Source organism: Salvelinus fontinalis, chromosome 30, assembly GCF_029448725.1.
Source record: "Salvelinus fontinalis isolate EN_2023a chromosome 30, ASM2944872v1, whole genome shotgun sequence".
Lineage (NCBI taxonomy): Eukaryota > Metazoa > Chordata > Actinopteri > Salmoniformes > Salmonidae > Salvelinus > Salvelinus fontinalis.
The window spans coordinates 34,055,043-34,076,457 of record NC_074694.1 but is presented as its reverse complement, the minus strand read 5'-3'; the positions used below and the strand labels follow the sequence as shown (position 1 = coordinate 34,076,457).

Genomic DNA, 21,415 nt, shown 5'->3' with positions numbered 1-21,415 from the left:
CACATACTTTTGGTCATGTACTGTACATATACAAATATTTCCTGAGTTTTCTTATTTTTCCTAGATAAAGGACAAACACTTCAAAACCTTGTTTCTTATGATTTATTTTGTGACTGTCTTTTTTGCAATTTTTCGGAATGTGTTATTCAATACTAGCCCCCCCCCATGGGCTAGTATTGGCTCTAGGCTAGATTATACAGAGAGGAGAGTAGTTTACCAGATGGTGTGACGATGGTCTGAGAGATCCTGGGATAAATGTCATAAAACTACAAACAAAACAGGATCGGCAGAAATCAAGAGCGCACACACAGAGTTGTAGATGTTTCTGACAGGTGCCTCTGCCTCAACCCCCAAATGGGAGAATGACGCAGTAGGAAAAGGGGATAGGGAGAAAGACAAACTCTTTTTCCTCTTCATTGGCCTTTCTTCTTTTCCCTCATTCTTTCATTCATTCTCAATCTCTCTCATTTGGCCCACACTCCATCCATAGGAATGTAACCCTCTAGTCCATTGGGTTGCCAGATCAGGCTCCTTCTAGTTCAGTGAGTTGCCAGATCAGGCTCCCTCTAGTTCAGTGAGTTGCCAGATCAGGCTTCCTCTAGTCCATTGGGTTGCCAGATTAGGCTCCCTCTAGTTCAGTGAGTTGCCAGATCAGGCTCCCTCTAGTTCAGTCAGTTGCCAGATCATGCTATTTCTCCTCCTACAGCTGCAGGGTCAGTATCTAGAGCAAAGGCTCCAGGTCCAGAGCCAAGCCTGGGGCTCAATTAGCTCTCTACCCCCCGAAGGGGAGCGGGAAGGGCAGGGAGAGGGCAGATAGTGAACAACTCACTGACAGCCCTCAGTCAAAGCAGTATTTTTTAAGTCTATATATGGTATTTGTGCTTGGGTGTAGCTCTGTCAGTGCAGTCTTATATATATATATACTGTATATATACTGTATATAGCAAGAGAAAGACAGAGAGAGTGTGTACAGCAGTTAAAATGACACATTCCTGTAGTTAACCGTTGAAGGAGAGAGATAATGTACGTTAGAGCCACAGTGCTCCAGTATAATTCGCTCAGCAGATGTGTGTGCATGTTTTTGTGTGTGGGTAGGTATGAGTGAGTGTGTAAGGGTAGGTTGCACAATCGATTCGCTTCAGACTGTTGGAGTTGGAGAGAGACAGAGAGGAGGGGGACCAAGTGTATGTCTAGTGTACTGTATTTCTAAAGAATTTAAGTGTATTCCAAAAGTACCTGCAGTGTTTAAGATTAGTATGCAGAAAGGAAGCTCACTGGAAACTTTAGAAGCTTCAGAGAAAAAGCGACAAAGTTTGTTAGTTTTTTTACAACTACCAGTTTAATAATGTTTTTGTTTTTCAGTACAAAGAGTTATTGTTTTTTTTACCAGCTTTTAAAAGTTAAACATCAACAACACACTTTTTAATTCTCAGATTCACACAGTTTATGTTTTAAAGAAACCGAGGCAGATATGAGTAGAGAGGTTAACAGTACAGGACTGGTCAGTTAATGCAAAGAGTAGATTAATATACAGTACTACAGTTAATAACGACTCTCTACATAGAGAAGGCCCAGAAGGTAAGCAACACTGAGATTAACTTGATAGACAATTGTCCAGAATACGTTAAGGTTTCCAGTATATCAGGACTTGAAAAACTCTCCGGACACTTGGTGAATGGCACATTGGTTGGAAGCAAAGTTTGCTCTTAAACTGAATCAGATAAATCTCCATAGTAAGGCATACTGTTCTTACCAGAAAACATAATTTAATGTTATTTCTCACATACAAAATATCATATAAAAATACATTATAAACAGATGTTTTGTCTTGAATGAGATGGTTGGTGTGGAGTATGAACAACCGCTTGGGCAAGAGGAGAGTTAGGAGCTCAGGTATGTAACGCACATATCTAATAACACAACGCTATACAATAGGGTGTGTTCTCTAGGCAGACACACAAGTATACACATCATTCCCCCAAAGAAAATAAACACACAAAACTAACACTGTTCTGAGGAGGTCCTACTATACTAACGGAGGAAACCAACCCTTTTTGGCACTTCATTCTAAATCCAGAAGACATGTAGGCTTATGGGAAACCACAACATTGAGTTGGTTTCTTTATAATACACCACATCTCTTTCACTTTGTTGAGACATGTTTCATGGAGAATATAAACCCATCATAAAAAGGCTGCTCTGGTCTGTGACATATCTCTCGATTGGAATAAATAAAGGCACTTTGTTCTCCAGATTTATATAATACTGTATTGGTAAAGCAAACGTTATGGTTGAGACTCTTCACTCTGTAGCACCTGGAGAAGTGTGATCGTGCCCATTAGATACTCAGGTCACTGTAGAAAGGCAGGCATGGTGTAAAAGCCTAGTCTTAGAGAGGACATCATGTGAAACTGGTGTGACATATTAAACCAGATCTGAGTAACATTTTGTGTGACGGTAACCTAAAGTAGCAGGCCGTAAAAGAAACCACTTAGTGGGTCGGCAGAAACCGTAAGCATCCGTTTTTTAGGCTTTGCCTCTTCTCTGCTTTCTCCCCCGAAAACGAGATGCTTCCGGGTTCTCTAGACCCCGGCTGAGGGTTTGAGAACAGGGACAGTCAGACTAGCTTAGTGGGCATGAATATGTTATGATCATACATATGACTGTTATTATTATTTCATTATTATAATATTATAGCTTCAAATCAACTCAATGCAGGGCAAGGTATAGAGATAGGTTATCTGACCAGTGCAGAGAGCATGGCTGGGGTTTGATTGGGGGGTTGTGATTGGGTGGTTTTGATGTAGTGGTTCCTATAGAAGGGGCACATGGCTTGATAGTGTGGTGTTTGGGTGGGCATGGCTGGTGACTGGGTCCTGATTGGGTCCTGAAGGGTCACTACCATGGCGCTGGTCTCTGGTTGGTTTGGCAGAGGTGACTCCTGGGGGGGCATGGCTGTTGTCCAGAGCATGGCAACGAGCAAGCCACAGGCGGAGATGGGCGGGTCATCAGTGGGTACAGAGGTCAAGGGTTAGTTGCTGTGGCAGCTGGGGGGGGGGGGGGGGGGGGGGGGGGGTTAGGAGACAGACGGACAGACACAAAGAAATTAAGGAAACAAAAAGACACATAGAAAAAGATAGAAAGAGATTAGTGTCAGCTAGTGGTGTCAGATTTACTGCAGTCACACACACACAGTGTGAACATACATAACTCCTTCATAAACACTACATAAGCATTTATAAGTCAATAGCTGCAAGTTGACATAAGGTCTGGCATATGCAGTAAGTGACACAATGTGAGATGCCAACCAGCGACTGCTGACATAGGCAGTTATGAATGCTTATGTATTGTTAATGAAGGCATTATAAAAGGTGCCCTTTGTAGAACGTATGAGCACTGCTACAGTGAGGCTAGCTGCACTACAGGCAGAGAAACCATGGAGACAGCATAGGGTATGTCACTGTGAGAATGTCACTGACATCTAAAGCTGTTCTGACTAACGCAGTGTTTCTCAACCCAGTCTATGGGGGCCACCAGTAGTTTCACATCATCTAGTCAACTAATAATCAATACCTTGACGGAAGAGATCAGGTATGTGAAACAGCTGGTGGGTCCTGAGGGGTGGCTTAGACACAGTTTAATGGTTAGCAGCAGTCAGGGTGTATGTTATGGTGTCTTGACAGAAAAGACCAAATGCAATGATGACCAATTAATTGATTAAAAATGATCTGGTATGGTTTCCAGACTGCTGTTAAGCATTAGAGATGTAATCCGCTAGAGAAGCAAAGAGGCCTGCAGTTACCGAGAGCCATGAGATGTTAAGAGATGTGGTTTTAGAAGGAATTAATTAAGAACAGATATTTTTTTTTACAGATATTTTCTAATAATAACTTTTAGACATTTATTTTTTATTTTATTTTTTGGTCTGTTTTTTTTTATATCAAACATTGGTTCTCTACGTACACCAGTTCAACTAGGGCTGATACACAGCTTAACTAGGCCACTTCTACTGTATGATAGTGGCACCAAGAAAACACTAGAGTCACTTCAACATACAAAGTCTTCCCGAAACAGCCCTTTGAATGTTTGCAAAATAAATACAAGTGAGAGCTTCACGTCTGTAGTGTAAACTCGAAAGAAAACATCCCCAAGAATGCAACAACACTCACAGCTTCAAATTATATTCATACATTTTTACAATCACACAAGTCAATTCTATTTTCCAAGCACATAAGCAACAACTGCAATAATCTCCAAAGAATAGGGCAGGCATAATGATATGACAATGGAATGTCTTTTGAAATGATATCTAATGTCATCCCATCCCTAACCACCCACGAAGGTCCAGTAATGCTTACTTTACACTCCATATCTCCTAATGCAGATTTCAGTAGTATAGGGTCGTATGGATAAGGGTTATAAGAAGGCTGTTTCAGCTTCAAGTACTGTATGTCTCTGATCCATAATATACAAAACAATCATTAGAAAACCATATCAATAAATAAAAGATCAAAAAGTAGTGTTTACTTTTACAAAATCAAATCAAAGGAATGGTGTAATTTAAGACGGTATAAAAGAAATGACCCTGCTTGTCTCTTAGGTTGAACAGTTGTGAAACAACCGGCAGAGAGAGAGAGAGAGAGGGGGAGAGAAAGAGAGGGAAAGAGATAGAGCGAGAGACAAATAGTATTTGAAGAGAACTCTAAATCAAGAGAGTCACAAGGTCACAGTCACATGGAGGAACGGTCCATTCTAAAAGCAGGGGACAACCTCACATGAATTCCTCTATCTGACAGAGGGGCTATGAGCGCCCTGGAATATTCACCCCTGGAACGGACTCATCCATTCGTAACACTACCCTCTCTCTGCTCTGTGACAGACTGTTGTTTGACTTTAACACACAGCTCACTGTTTGACCTTCCCCTCACATTCTGGTCTCATACCCCTCTTAGTAGGCGGCACACAGGTCAACTAACAGACACACACATGAACACACACACACACACAAAATCACTCACAAATGTGTATCCCCACTCACACTGTCTAGTGATCTAACTGACCTCTGTCGGTGTTCACTACTCTTTGGTAAGGATGGACCCTCATATTGTGGCGTTGCACCTTAGCCGTCATCGCTCCTGCTCACCACATTACCAAAACACCAAAACACAGGGAGTTAAGTGACATCATCAAACAGTTACAGAGACATTAAGACAGTCAAGAGGCCCATTTCAGATAAGTGTGTGTGTGTGTGTGTGTGTGTGTGTGTGTGTGTGTGTGTGTGTGTGTGTGTGTGTGTGTGTGTGTGTGTGTGTGTGTGTGTGTGTGTGTGTGTGTCTGAGGTCCATATGTAGGCGGGAGTTCATCTCTCAGCCTTTGGTTTGGAAAGCCATACCTGGAGACAGAGAGAGAAATACAACCAGGTTACAACACAACAACACAACCCTCATTACCAAATTAACTTGATCTGTGTGTGTGTGTGTGTTTACCTAATACTCCACTAGTGTCCATGGGGTATTCTAGTATAGATGGGGTTAGGGTGTAGGGGGAATATTCGTAGGGAGTGTAGAAGAATCCTCCTGATTCAGGTGATTGCTGCATCAGTCCTGCATGCTGATTGGCTCCTTGCATGAGGGCCTGCTGACTCTGGATCTGACGAATCAGATGAGGCATGAGATTGGGCTGCTGAACAGGGGCGGGGTTTCTCATAGCCTGCTGCATAACAGGGGAGGGACTGGAGATGAGCCGAGGCTGCTGAGAGGCTAGGGAGAAAGCCATAGTTGCTGCACGCACGCACGCACCCACACACACACACACACAAACGTAAACACGCACAGGCAGAGAGAGAGAGAAACAAATAGAAAAGCATTACTAGTTGGAAACAAAAACATCAAAAAGCACCACCAACAGTTTCAGGACAGGCACTTTCTACACTATTAGGGAAGAAAATGTTATCTAGAACCTAAAAGGATTCTTCGGCTGTCCCCATAGGAGAACCATTTGAAAAAACATTTTTGGTTCCAGGTAAAACCCATTTTGGGTTCCATGTAGAACCCTTTCCACAGGGAGTTCTACCTGGAACCAAAAAGGGTTCTCCTATGGGGACAGCCGAAGAACCTTTTCGAAACCCTTTTTTCTAAGAGTGTAACGGTGTCATCCTTACGTTGCTTGATGTTGGCGTCTCTGTAGGTTCCATTGAGAATGGCCAGCTCCATCAACTGCATCTTCTTTAGACTGTCCTCTCCTTCAGCCTACACACATGCACGCACACACACCATTTAATATCCGTCTAGTTGGCTGAAGGTTGGATTACGTTACACTCTGGTGAACAGATTGTGAGTGGCGTAGGCCTGAAGCTGTACAGCTAGACCAGCAAGGTTAAACTAACAGATATCATTAATCACCACCCACACTCTCAGGTCTTCTGGGTTAACTTAATGTACTGTTAGTAGTATACATTGGCCAAAAAATTATATATATTCTAGATGTCTTGTCTTATAATCAGGTGAATGATAATTGCCAGGGGAAGTAATCAACATTTTAAAAGGAATAGATTTGGTAGATAGTTGTAAATTATTTTTGCCCTACCCACAGTTAACTTTAACATAGCCTATTAGCTAGAAAGGTAACTCCCAACACATTCATATATTTTTTGCCGACCCACTGCGGTACCTCCGTGGACCCCAGTTTGAATATCCCTGCTGTAAGTAAATGCAGTGCAATTTGAGAGTTTGGGTGAAAGTTCACAACTACTTTATTCAATATTGAATTCAGGAGTGAGAGCAACATTGTTCGCAATATTCTGTCTGTGGTGTGGGGGCATTGGGTAGGTGGCTAAGAGAATGTGAGAATTGTTGAGGGACGCATGGAAAGAGTTGATGTGAGAAAAGAGAAAGAGAATGAGGAGGAGGGAATGAATTGAGTGTGAGAGAGGAGTGAAAGGAGTGATAGAGTGAAGAGAAAGAGTGAACAGTCTCTCCATTCATCCCCTCCTCCTTTCACAACACACATTACCATGGATACGCCTTTATAGATGCTGCCTGGCGAATTACACACACACAAACACAGACACACACACACACCCCACTGGGCACAGACATCAGTTCAACGTTTAGTTTTGATTTACATTTGGTTGAGTTGTCAACTATTGGGAATTCAACATGAAATCAACAACACATTTCACCATGTCATTGGATTTAGGTTAAAAGTTGGGTGAAAAAAATACGGAATGGCCTTATGTTGATTACTTTTTGCAAATACAATTAATTTTCCACGCTGATTCAACGTCACCACATAGATTTCTGGGGTTGAAATGACGTGGAAACAACGTTGATTCAACTAGTTTTTGCCCAGTGGGACATACTGTGTACACTATACAGTGGAAGACGGAAGTTTACATACACCTTAGCCAAATACATTTAAACTCAGTTTCACAATTCCTGACATTTAATCCTAGTAAAAGTTCCCGGTCTTAGGTCTGTTAGGATCACCACTTTATTTTAAGAATGTGAAATGTCAGAATAATAGTAGAGAGAACGATTTATTTCACATTTTATTTCTTTCATCACATTCCCAGTGGGTCAGAAGTTTACATACACTCAATTAGTATTTGGTAGCATTGCCTTTAAAATTGTTTAACTTGGGTCAAACGCTTTGGATAGCCTTCCGCAAGCTTCCCACAATAAGTTGGGTGAATTTTGGCCCATTCCTCCTGACAGAGCTGGTGTAACTGAGTCAGGTTTGTAGGCCTCCTTGCTCACACACACTTTTTCAGTTCTGCCCACAACTTTTCTATAGGATTGATGTCAGGGCTTTGTGATGGCCACTCAAATACCTTGACTTTGTTGTCCTTAAGCCATTTTGCCAGAACTTTGGAAGTATGCTTGGGGTCATTGTCCATTTGGAAGACCCATTTGCCACCAAACTTTAACTTCCTGACTGATGTCTTGAGATGTTGCTTCAATATATCCACATCATTTTCCTGCCTCATGACGCCATCTATTTTGTGAAGTGCACCAGCCCCTCCTGCAGCAAAGCACCCCCACAACATGATGCTGCCACCCCCGTGCTTCATGGTTCATATGGTGTTCTTCGGCTTGCAAGACTCCCCCTTTTCCTCCATACACAACGATGGTCATTATGGCCAAACAGTTCTATTTTTGTTTCATCAGACCAGAGGACATTTCTCCAAAAAGTACGTTCTTTGTCCCCATGTGCAGTTTCAAACCGTAGTCTGTTTTTTTTATGGTGGTTTTGGAGCAGTGGCTTCTTCCTTGCTGACCAGCCTTTCAGGTTATGTCGATATAGGACTCATTTTACTGTGGATATAGATACTTTTGTACCCGTTTCCTCCAGCATCTTCACAAGGTCCTTTGCTGTTGTTCTGGGATTGATTTGCACTTTTCGCACCAAAGTACGTTCATCTCTAGGAGACAGAACGCGTCTCCTTCCTGAGCGGTATGACAGCTGCGTGGTCCTAAGGATGAACCAGACTTGGCTGATTTATTTTGATTTTCCCATGATGTCAAGCAAAGAGGCACTGAGTTTGAAGGTAGGCCTTGAAATACATCCACGGGTACACCTACAATTTACTCAAATGATGTCAATTAGCCTATAAGAAGCTTCTAAAGCCATGACATCATTTTCTGGAATTTTCCAAGCTGTTTAAAGGCACAGTCAACTTAGTGTACGTGATACAGTGAATTATAAGCGAAACAATCTGTCTGTAAACAATTGTTGGAAAAATTACTTGTTTCATGCACAAAGTAGATGTCCTAACCGACTTGCCAAAACTATAGTTTGTTAAACAAGAAATTTGTGGAGGGATTGAAAAATGAGTTTTAATGACTCCAACCTAAGTGTATGTAAACCTCTGACTTCAACTGTATATACACACACACACAAACACACACTCACACACATAATTATAGCATGAATCTCATGGTACTCACGGCTGGTACGAGTAGTTTCTTGACCTCTACGGTAGCTCTTTGTAGTTTGATCTGAGCTCTGTTGTGTGTGTCTTCCACTGTGATGAGTACATGGAGTTCCTCACTCAGGTGTTCCCAGTTAGGTTTCCCTCTGTTCAGCTCCTCCTGATACACATTCAAAACAATAATATTCCCTGAAGACTGTCCACATTGACTTTAGTTCTGTAACAACACGGCAGCCATTTTGTTGCAAGTGAATAATCCCCACTCGTGGAGAAGGTCAGAATGTCTACCCACTTTTTATACCTCTCAACTAATTTCCCCATCTCTCCATCTCCCCCCTCTTTCTTTCTTTCTTTCTTTCTTTCTTTCTTTCTTTCTTTCTTTCTTTCTTTCTTTCTTTCTTTCTTTCTTTCTTTCTTTCTTTCTTTCTTTCTCTGAGGTGTGGGATTGGTGTATTCTCATGAGAGGTAGATGGAATGATGATATGCTCCACCTGCCGTTAGCTGCTCCACTGGAAGTCTGACGCCCTGGCCAGAACCAAAGAACCAAAAACAGCGGAGAAACAGACGGACCCAGCTCTTTTCACCTCTACTCCACTCCATTTAGAATCTAGTGCCAAAATAAATACACTATGCTATGGGTGTGTGTGCATAGGTGGATGCATGTGAGGCCGGCAGGTAGCCTAGTGGTTAAGAGTGTTGGACTAGTAGCTGATAGGTTGCTGGTTCAAATCCCTGAGCCGACTAGGTGAAAAATTGGTCGATGTGCAATTGAGCAATGCACTTAACCCTAATTGCTCCTGTAAGTCGCTTTGGTTAAGAGTGTCTGTTAAAATGTGTGGTGTGTGAGCCAATGATGTGCAGTAGGCAGGGTAGGTCTATGATTATGTCATAAAAAAAGCTGTTATGGAAAAACAAATAAATAATATTTAAAAAAAAAAGATCATTCATTTTTTGTTATCTAACGTTTTTTCTCAATGATTCTGGTGGTTTTTATGCTCAGAATCTAAACATTAGATAAAACTGTATCAAAACCTCAGGAAAGGCACCAGGGTATGCACGCCTTCATTTCCAACCATTCAAATCCATTCAAACGCGTTACTGACTCCTGTCGCTGTTGATTACCCTTGTTGTGTGGGTATGCCTGGGGTTAGCCCTGCACATTTGGGTGTCTACATTATTTTGTGCTCGCATCCGTTGAACTGAACAAAGCTAGCTAGCCAGCAAAAATAACATGACAAATGGACACTATACTGCACCTCAAACAATTTTCAAGTTGGATTTCCAAGGAAAACTTAGTACAATTCAGAGAGGGAGACCAGCACCTGCACTTTTTGACTTTCATCAAAGGATGAGACGGAAAATCATCAGATCGGGACAACGACACGCTGCTGATGGCCTCTGGACTGATACCTGCTTGTCAAAGGCTTCAACCGGCTTTCTTCTGATGGCCTCTGGACTGATACCTGGTTGTCAAAGGCTTCAACTGGCTTTCTGCTGATGGCCTCTGGATATGATACCTGCTTGTCAAAGGCTTCAACCGGCTTTCTGCTGATGGCCTCTGGATATGATACCTGGTTGTCAAAGGCTTCAACTGGCTTTCTGCTGATGGCCTCTGGATATGATACCTGCTTGTCAAAGGCTTCAAAGGCTTTCTGCTGATGGCCTCTGGATATGATACCTGCTTGTCAAAGGCTTCAACCGGCTTTCTGCTGATGGCCTCTGGATATGATACCTGCTTGTCAAAGGCTTCAACTGGCTTTCTGCTGATGGCCTCTGGATATGATACCTGCTTGTCAAAGGCTTCAACCGGCTTTCTGCTGATGGCCTCTGGACTGATACCTGGTTGTCAAAGGCTTCAACTGGCTTCCTGCTGATGGCCTCTGGATATGATACCTGCTTGTCAAAGGCTTCAACTGGCTTTCTGCTGATGATCTAAGTGGAGATTTTAAGCTAAACTGATGTACTCTTTTGTGATCTGCAGAATAAAATAATGGACACGGGGTTCTGCTGTGCACATATCAGCGCCACAATGAAAGTTGTGGATGCTCAGAGACAAGAGTTTGACCACCAAGAAGCTCATCCTGAAGGACAGACGAATGGACTTCATTTAAGGTAGGCCTATATGCATTTTTCCTTTGCAATTTGCCGGTTAGGCTACTGTTGAATGAACATGAGAATAGACAACATTCATTTGATCCGTTTGATTTATCTAGCTAGAATTTAGTTTTGATGAGACACTTTTTTGACTTTTGGGACTGCATTTTTCAGTCATTTCATTTCAGATATGGACATTTCATTAGAACCTTATTTATTATACACTGAGTATACCGAACACCTTCCTAATATTGAGTTGCACCCTCCTTTTGATCTCAGAACAGCCTCAATTTATCGGGGCATTGTGAAAGCGTTCCACAGGGATGCTGGCCCATGGTGACTTCAATGCTTCCCACAGTTGTGTCAAGTTGGCTGGATGTCCTTTGGGTGGTGGACCATTCTTGAAACACACAGGAACCTTTTGAGCGTGAAAAACCCAGCAGCATTGCAGTTCTTGACACAAACCGGTGAGCCTGGCACCTACTACCATACCCCGTTCAAAGGCACTTCAATCAGTTGTCTTGCCCATTCACCCTCTGAATGGCACACATACTGTACACAATCCAAGTCTCAATTGTCTCAAGGCTTAAAAATCCTTCTTTAAGCTGTTTCCTACACTGACTGAAGTGGATTTAACAAGTGACATCATATCTTTCACCTGGATTCACCTGGTAAGTCTGTCATGGAAAGAGCAGGTGTTTTGTGTGTATATGTGTGTATAATAATATTATTCATAATAATATTCCACATAATAATATTAGTGCATGTGTTTACGTGTGTGTGTGTGCGTAAATCCATTGGGGAAAGTCAATTCATTGCGTTGCAAACTATTCAATCAATCAATCAAGTTTATTTTATATAGCCCTTCGTACATCAGCTAATATCTCGAAGTGCTGTACAGAGACCCAGCCTAAAACCCCAAACAGCTAGAATGCAGGTGTAGAAGCACGGATTCGGATAAAATGTGTGTGTAATAATATTTCACATAATAATATTATTATGTGTCTGTGTGTTTGCGCGCGTACATCCATTGTGAAAGGCTGGAGTTTCCGTTCCAAACTATTCCGATGAAATGTGTCCATATGCTAGTCTTTAAAAGTGCCACCTATCAGTTGTAACTGTGGATGCTACATCAGTCTAATGGCTGAGCTGAGTTGAGCAGTGTGTCATTTTGTTGGATGATTTGAAATATGCTGCCATCGGAGGCTATCGCTTGTGTATCTTGGCTACATTTGTTGAAAATTGTCGGTTAGTAGCCTATGTCAATCTGGTTGTTTAAGCTATCTGTTGTACCGTATAGTGAAGCTGGGCTTCAGCAATGTTTATTTGTGAGTAAATCTGGCTTTGATAATAGCCAGTGCCTACCCAGCCGCCGACCTCACCGCACGTCATTGGTGTGAGCGTGTGATTGTGTGTACGTACCTTCTTTTTATCTCTCATAGATCCTTTCCCTCGTACCATAATCTTACAGCCCGTCTCTGCCTCCAGCTGTTTGGCCGTCAGACCTCTCGGACCCAGGATCCTACCTACAAAGTTAAACTACACACACACACACACACACACACACACACACACACACACACACACACACACACACACACACACAGAGAGACATATTTTAAAAATATGTCGGGCCAGGAGTTGGCGGCTAGCCATGAAATACTCCTGGCCGTGGTTGGTAACTTGTAGTCTACTAGCTAAGTAATACTCCTGGCCGTGGTTAGTAACTTGTTCATACTAGCTAAGTAATACTCCTGGCCGTGGTTGGTAACTTGTAGTCTACTAGCTAAGTAATACTCCTGGCCGTGGTTGGTAACTTGTTCATACTAGCTAAGTAACACTCCTGGCCGTGGTTGGTAACTTGTTCATACTAGCTAAGTAATACTCCTGGCCGTGGTTGGTAACTTGTTCATACTAGCTAAGTAATACTCCTGGCCGTGGTTGGTAACTTGTTCATACTAGCTAAGTAATACTCCTGGCCGTGGTTGGTAACTTGTTCATACTAGCTAAGTAATACTCCTGGCCGTGGTTGGTAACTTGTTCATACTAGCTAAGTAATACTCCTGGCCGTGGTTGGTAACTTGTTCATACTAGCTAAGTAATACTCCTGGCCGTGGTTGGTAACTTGTTCATACTAGCTAAGTAATAAGAAATATAATATTAAATTGAATACTCTCCAGGCACGGAAAAAATTAACTGAAGCCTGTACGCACGCACGCGTGTGTGTGTGTGTGTGTGTTGTTGGTCAGTTTGGAGTGTCTATTGTCCATGAAATCACAAACAACGGACTCACTCCAAAGTATGTAGTTGTCGAAAGAATTTGGTAGAGTGACGTGTATTTATAGGAGGGCTGGAGAAAAATCCTGCATGTCCATTCACTCCCCAGGAGGAAAGCTGGCCACAACTGATTTAGTGAGCGCTGCTGCAATAACAGTCTGTTGAACCCAGGATGGCACAGGCAGAGAGATTTCTTATCTTTTTGCATAATGCAATCTTCATGTTAATATTTAATTTCTGTTCTTATTGTGTATGTGTGTGTGTGTGTGTGCGCGTGAGAGAGAGAGAGAGAGTCAGGAATAGGTCATTGTGTGTGTTGGCTGGTGGTGAGGCTGGACACTTTTAACCTTATCTGTCATTGGAGCTGAGAGATTAATAAGACAGCTGCCCCTCTCTCTAGCTCTCTCTCTCACCCTCTTTCCCATCTCTCTCTCCATTTGTCTTTCCCTCTGTCTCTCTACCTTTCACACCCTTGTGTCTGTCTGTTTTTGTTTCTCTGACCCCCCACTTCTATATGGGTGTCAACGCATTCTCTTCATTCCTAAAGAACTTTAACACACCCACGCACACGCACACACACACACACACACACACACACACACACACTAGAGAGAGGAGCTATGCTGTATTTTTAGCCCTGATCTCATCTGTTCCATCGTCTTGTGTGAGTTTGTGTGCATGCTTCTGCATGTGCCTGTGTGTTTGTATGTATGTGTGTGCACGCGCACGCATTATCCAGGGCTACACTGCCATTTTATCATGTGAATGAGGAGAAGCTTCTGTCATCACCTCTATCTGATGTCCTCTGCCATACATTCTAACCCCCTTTTATAAGGGCTGGGAGCTTAGAAAGCAGCCCTTCCCCCTTTATTGCTACCCCATCTGTGTTAACAAATCTGAAAGGACCAGACAGGAGTATCAACATGGCAATGGCTCTACCTTACCCTCCAATGGGATGGAAGTTTGTTGTTATGGAAAGGGGTTGATTTCGGTATTGATTTTCTGTCACTCTGGATAGACACTACAATAAAGTCTACAAAAGGGTGAAAAAAGGTTTGTCCACTCACGTCGGGGTACTCTTTGACGGGCACGTAGAGCTTCTCCTGCAGCTGAGACACTGGACCAATCCCATTAGGCAGCTCCTCAGAGTTCCGCCCCTCGGCGGCCACACCTCCATTCATGGAGTCGTTATACATGTCCTTGCGCACTCTACCTATCTCTGATAGAGGGAGAAAGAAGAGAGAAACAGATCATTTAGAACACTAGACCCAATAACAAAATAAAGATAGTGTGTGTTTGTTTAAAGCTGTCTGACTCAGACTTCCAATATTGTTGCATGATGCATTACTAACAACATATAATAATAATCAGCTAGGCTACCACACACACACACACACACACACACACACACACACACACACACACACACACACACACACAGTGACTACCCTGTGAAATAACCATGACCTGACGGAAGCAGAGTGATAACTAAGTGTGACCATAGTAATAATAACTGGTACAGTTAATTATGTAAAGCTATAATCACAACAGCTTTAAGCCTCTAACAACACACCTGACCTCACACGTAAACCTGATTATTACACAGACACCTGACAGTACACGTACACCACACACACACCGTGGATGAGGTGTCTCGGATGAGACAGCCACAGTAGTTAACCTGACACAATATGAATAATGTGCCTGTAGGACAGAAAGATAGACAGTGCGTGCATGAGTGTGAAAGTATGTGCATGTTTGACCATGATCCAGTCTATAAATACAGACAGCTCTAGATAGTGTAATGGCAGGTTGAAGTGTTGAGATAAATCCTAGCTCAAATAACTCCCCCTCTCTTACTACCTCCCCCCCCTCCCTATCTTTCTCCCCCTCCGCTTTCCCTTTGTCAAAAGCAACACCATGACCATTGTTACCCTGATCAATAAATCCACAAAACATCCTTATTGTTTGTTTCCATGTTGTTTGTCTTGTTTGGGGTGTGTTTGGTTGTTGCGGTGTTCCTCTTGAAATACTACAATCAATAAATGAATCAAATCGACCACACACACAAACAGGTGTGTGTGTGTTGTGGCTTTGTGTTCAAATACATAGTCTCTGCACGCCTTGCCCAGTCAAATATTTTCAGGCTGACATCCCATTTGCCGTGTACTGAACCTCGTGCCTGGCCGGGGATGGGGCGTCACTTTCACACCCCTCGCACATTAGGTCACCGGCCTAACAACTGTCCATTTGTTCACAGCACTCACTGCCTGGTGTGTGTATTATTGTGTGTGTGTGTGTGCCCAAGCATGTGTGCGTGTATCTCACCGTACACTGTAAAAAAAAATATTGCTTGAACTTTAAATCTTCCCTGTTAAGTTGTCAGGTGACACATTTTCTTAAAGGAAACTCTGAAATGGCATATTGTTTTTATGAAGATTGTAGAATATTCACATTAAAATCTGTCGGCAATTGGATGGAAGCCTAGCTAGTGTGCTAGTCCAGTGTCACTTTGATTGTCTGCACATCAGTGTTCCCCAGTAGCCCCGAACATCTCAAGAATAAGCTACCAGCCAAACAGGCTTGTAAGAATTGTACTTAATTAAACACCCCCCTCATACTCATCTGGAAGTTGAGCATTTTTTCGTCTCCATCTCTGTATCTATGCAATCGTATATGTATTTACGTTTAAAAAAGAGACCACAATGAAAATAATTCCCTAACTTTATTGTGCAATCCCAGTCATGTTTAAAAATCTTTGTGTGTGTGTGTATATATATATATGTGTGTATGTGTGTATATGTGTGTGTATATATATATATATATATATATATATATATATAAACACACTTTTTTTTTTACTGACAAATAAAGTAAATCTATCAAAACTGTGCAGCGGGCCAATTGATGAATGGAAAGAGACATCTGTTACAAAACACCAAAAAGTTGAATGATATTCAGAGATTGTCAAACCAAGCCTTTTATACCGGGTAAGTGTACAAGTTAGGGAGGGATGTATTTTGGTATTTTATTAGGATTTTCATTGGCTGTTGCGAAAGCAGCAGCTACTCTTCCTGGTGTCCACACAAAACATAATACAGAACATTAATAGACAAGAACAGCTCAAGGACAGAACTACATGTACATCAATTTAAAAATGACACACGTAGCCAATACATACACACAAACTATCTAACGTTTGTTGAGATAGACTGTGTCAATGTATTGTGGTGTAAACACAAAACATGATATTGAAGTGCCCGAAGTTGGTATGCTTTGTTTATTGGTTGTGTGGTGCATTGGCACAGAAAGTGGAAAATTTGTTGCATATATTTTATAGAATTATAATTATGTAATGAAACAGGCCGGGAGAGTGAGCTTGTCTGGGGTGGTTGGCGAACCCCCAACCTTCTGGCCCGTAGCCCTGCGTGGCATCAACTGTGCTACAAAAGCATGCTGAAGTGGCAAAGTCCATATCCACGTTTAGAAACACAGGGTCGCTAGTTATTATTATTTGTGGTCGTAAACAATATTTAAAGTTAATTCTACGAGGGGGGAGGGTGTTTCATGTATTTTTATGTCCAAGGGGAGGGTCATGTGAAAATATTTTTTACGTTGGGGAGTGGGGTGTATTTTCTTTTATGACACCTTGACTTGGACCAGCACCTCCTCCCGAGTAAATATCACTCTGTCTCTTATTATTATTATTAAGTAACTGGTTCAACAGCCTTTTTCACTCAACTTTTTGGTCTAAGTGTTACCTGAACTAAAAAGAATACAATAATTCAACTAGAAACTATTATTTGGGAAATTGACCTAAAAAAGGCTGTGGAACTAGTTACACACACATTGCTTTTAACATACAATGTGTTCAATTTACATATTTGACACGCATGATTACATAGTGCATGTATACAGTAATTCATATTCCACATGTCCACACCTGGGATTAGAACTCACAGCCTCTTGGTTTAAGACATTCCAATCTTCCTGCCACGCCACCATGTGTGCCAATGACTGATTTCACCTGTATTGCTACACTTTGCACTCCAAAGTAAATCTCAGCTCGGTTAAAAGCACACACAAAAAAAAACATTTTATTTATCACAGTGATTCAGGAGTAACATTAAAAACAGACTAATATAATAGACAACTATACAGAAAACACAACAATTGCTGAAATAAATCAAATCAATGTTAAGAGAATAGTCAGATGAACTGATAATTGACACAAACATGGTGGTGTAGCAGGAAGAGCAGAATGCTGTGAACTAAGAGGTTTTGAGTTCAAATCCCAAGTGAGGACATGTTTAGTAATAATTACTGTAGATTAACATGCACAATCTAATCATGTGTGTCAAATATGTAAGTTGAAAACATTGTATGTTAAAAGCATGTTGTGTGTGTAAACAGTTGCATAGCCTTTTTTAGTTGTGATGCCCAAATAATAACTTGTAGTTGAATAAACATGAGACAAGTTGAGCAAACACATCATTTTAAATGGACATATTTTGCATACGTTAAATCAAGTTGGAGCTAAATTTGGGCCAATATTTTGATTTTAGTTCAGGTAACACTTGGATCGAAAAGTTGAGTAAACAAAAAAAGGGCTGTAGAACCAGTTACTTAACAATATGTTTTGTTTTACTGTGTAGCCTATACCATGCAATATAATTCACATATCCACCAACTAACTTTAGACCTAAGCTACCATGTCTTTTGTAAATCTAAAAATATATATTGAGCCTACACACTTACCTTCTTCTAGGAGCCGCTCCATGTGTGTGAAGATGCCAGTGAAGTTGGGCAGCGAGCTCATCACCTTCCGGTCCGTCATCAACTGCATCAGGTAGTCCGGGCTGGGCCTTGGTCTTTCCCGGACCTGCTCACTCATCTCCCCGACCATGGCCACACTCACAACTCAAGTCTACAAAATCAAGGCGCGACGCTCTGCAATACAAGTGATGTCCAAAATGCTGCCTCGAGCCCCAGCCTCCGATTCTGTGATGAGTTTGTCACTTACCGCTCGGAGTATTAGGCAGTCCCGAGGTCATGCGCTAAAAAGATGGGAAAGAAATAACTAGAGAGGCTTGGAAATAGTTGTTGTTTTTTAACTCCGCTCAGTTGATTAGGCCTATGCTCTCGCAAAAGTTAGTTGGTGAAACTCGTGTCCGCCGTTTCTTTAAGCGAGTTCTCTTCTTCGCCGTTTCACAGTCAGATAGAAGTGCCCTAGTGCCTTTTCACGCTCTCTCAGGGTCGGTTCACTTGTTTTCTCCCCTTCACTCCTACTCGCTCATGTCCGGTGTGTGTCGGTATTCAGACCCTGTCATATGACCAAACATCACACTGCAAGAGAGAGAAAGAGGGAGTGGGAGAGAGAGACCGAAATGGGGTAGTGGGTGGTACCAGAGCGCGCTGTGTGTCCCCGAAGATTCGATTCAGGTGAGAGGGCATGCTGTCTCCCCTCTCTCTCCTCACGCACGCACACACACACACTTAGAGGATGAACTATTCTAGATGACAATGTCAACAATGCTATTTGTCCAGTTGCACTCAGAGGTATGCACACCTGTTCTACCTTCAGTTGCTGTCTGTCACTTGGGGGTCTCTGAAAGTGTGTGTGGCATGCAGGTGGTCTCTCTGTCTTTATCTCTCTGTCTCACACACACACACACTTTTCTTTGAATAAAAAGCTAAATTAATGTATACTTTGGATAATAATGCCTTGTAATTGGCAAGACTGTATGTGCGTGTGTGTGTGTGTGTGTGTGTGTTCTGACTCTGTAGACTAGCTGTTCTGACTCTAGTCTTTATACGCCACAGCTGTCTCACACTGTCATTCCTCTGTACACTCCAACACAGATATGCAGCAGACAGAATATTAATCGAAAGACACACTCACACACATACACACCACACACAGGGAAAGAATAGTAATCTCAGATTGAGCTCCCATCTCACCCCACCATTTCTCTCTCCCTTTCTTTCCCTCCCCCTTCCCTTCTCCTCCCCCATCTCAACCCACTAGGCACCACATGTCATTCCTGCTAACAATCAGACGTGTGTAGTTAACCTTCAAGACAACGACTGTCTTATACGTCTAATGGGGTAGGGAACAATGTGTGTGTGTGTGTGTGCATGTTTGTGTGCCTGTGTATGTGTGTGTTATTGGATGATGGCGTTGGTCCAGCCTGGTATGGTATGGTGGGTATTCAGAGCGGAGGTAGGACATTGTCCTCTCATGGCCCAAACAATACCACCTCTCACCCTGACACAAGACACTGACTAGCTACTGAAACATACTCACAGCAGAGAGAGAGAGTTCAGATTTTTTTTTTGTCAGTAGTATCTGTGTCTTTGATGAAGCGAACGTTAGGCATTTGAACCCAGAGATTTGGGTTAGAGGTCAAACTATGACATCACTGAACAAAGGACAAAAATCCAAGGAAATACCAGAGGAGAGTGCCATCTAGTGTTTCCCAATGTAACTGCTGTAAAATGGCAGGATGAGAGAGGGAGCAGAGTGTAAACGGCTTCAAGCTGCTTGCTTAGCAAGACCATATTGATGCAAACTCGGGACCTCTGTCTTGCTAGCACACACGACCGTTCCTCTGAAGAGTCACACGAAAAGCTGGTTATTCGCTGGCGCAAGTGGGGACCCTTCAGGCGGAGGAGTAAGTGTCACACATCCCCATGTGCTACATTCACCCCTCAAACTTACTCAACTGCGACCCCAGTGTTAAGCTAAGTGCAACTGTAGATCCGTGTCACGGCACCACTGTAAAAGACAAGCTACTTGCTTAGTGAGTACCACTTACTCCAGATTTAGCCCATACTGCTGAACTCTGGACCTCTGCCTTGCCAGCACACATGACCACCCCCCTGAAGTGTCTTACTAGTCGGCGCCACACGAAAAGCAAGCTGGTGCAAGTGGGGACACTTCAGGCTGAGGAGTAAGTTTCTCACATCTCCATATGCTACAAGAACAGTACCTATAAACACCAGCAGACGGCAGCAAAATACAGCTTCTTTAAGTTGTATTTTATTGGGATCTCTTTTAAATTATAATACAATCACATGTTCACATAACACACTGTTACAAACAACAGACATAATACACTGATATGTTGACCAGATAAATATTCTAGTCTAGTCTGAAAATATATGTTAGTTCCTTCATCTACCATAGTCCTGCACAATCTTCCAATTTATTATATTTATATGGTTCTAAAGTATTGTTTGAATATATATTGAAACGTTTCTGGTTTTCTCAGATAAATTGTTCAATTTCTTTATTGCTCTGAATCGAAATGTTATTTTGCCTATTTCTCTTTTCTGCCAAGATAACAAATACAGTAAATTTTGGACAACCTATTCCTTGTATTGATTAAATGTCTGTTTCTTACCAACTGAATACTGTTGTGAATTGGGTTTGGCCGTTTTAAATGGTGTACATTTTATATTCACAATTAACTTGTTGATTGATGACCACCCAAGAACATTCTGCATTTCTACAACAAAATAATCATATCTCCACCTTAAAATAATTCTTGCTGCTTTGTTCTGTCTAATCTCACATGCTGATGCATTTCCCCAGACTACAGAACAGTAGTTCACCTGACTCTCAATTAATGCTTGGGTTGTTTGTTTAAGAATCTTTCCCGGTAAATATTTAGCTATCCTTCTGATCATGCATGCAGTTTTATTTGTTTATATTTGACATAGATTAGTTATTTGAGGCGACCATGATAAGCAGTTGTCTATCTGCACTCCTAGTAGTTTGGTTTCTGCCACTTCCTCAATTTGTACTCCCTCCATGCTTAATCACATCCCATGTTGTGCTGGCCTTTTCCTCGTGGAATAGACCAACATAATCTTGGTTTTCGTGGTGTTCAAAACAAATTTGTTCTGGCAAACTCACTCCCTGATATTTCCCAGATCTACTTGTAGAGCTTGCTATACCTGTTGAACCAATTTGTCTTGCTGTATAAATTGTAGTATCATCTGCAAATATAGTAGCTTGAGTTTTGGATAAGGAAGGTCATTAGTATATATTAAGTAAAGAAGTGGCCCAAGGTAGCTGCCTTGGGGTATTCCACAGTTTAAGGCATG

At 42.0% G+C, this 21,415-nt stretch overlaps 1 protein-coding gene across 3 annotated transcripts; it reads right to left on the bottom strand.

Moving 5' to 3' along the window:
• Positions 1–1,744: 1,744 nt before the first annotated feature.
• On the bottom strand, positions 1,745–18,629 carry LOC129829070 (KH domain-containing RNA-binding protein qki.S-like). Of its 3 annotated transcripts, none has more exons than XM_055890541.1 (8): positions 18,062–18,628; positions 14,371–14,522; positions 12,449–12,565; positions 8,949–9,092; positions 6,161–6,248; positions 5,487–5,780; positions 5,061–5,135; positions 1,745–3,047 (listed from the first exon to the last, which is right to left on the bottom strand). In XM_055890541.1, exons 1-8 carry the CDS (start codon positions 18,207–18,209, stop codon positions 3,025–3,027), a joined length of 1,041 nt encoding a protein of 346 aa, XP_055746516.1. In that variant the 5' UTR covers positions 18,210–18,628; the 3' UTR covers positions 1,745–3,024. The 3 variants fall into 3 exon arrangements, 2 of the variants coding, with proteins under 2 accessions (XP_055746516.1, XP_055746517.1); XR_008755333.1 differs by having other exon boundaries at positions 3,023–3,047; positions 5,061–5,392; positions 18,062–18,629; XM_055890542.1 differs by lacking the exon at positions 1,745–3,047 and having other exon boundaries at positions 5,042–5,392; positions 18,062–18,629.
• Between the last annotated feature and the right edge of the window lie 2,786 nt (positions 18,630–21,415).

Bases quoted from the DNA above. Each gene is read 5' to 3' on its own strand.
- LOC129829070 (XM_055890541.1), bottom strand. From the start codon at position 18,209: ATGGTCGGGGAGATGAGTGAGCAGGTCCGGGAAAGACCAAGGCCCAGC. The intron at 12,566-14,370 runs GTGAGTGGACAA...GTGTGTGTGTAG, and splicing joins CCGTCAAAGAGTACCCCGAC to TTTAACTTTGTAGGTAGGAT. The intron at 5,781-6,160 runs GTAAGGATGACA...GCGTGCGTGCAG, and splicing joins AGACGCCAACATCAAGCAAC to CAACTATGGCTTTCTCCCTA.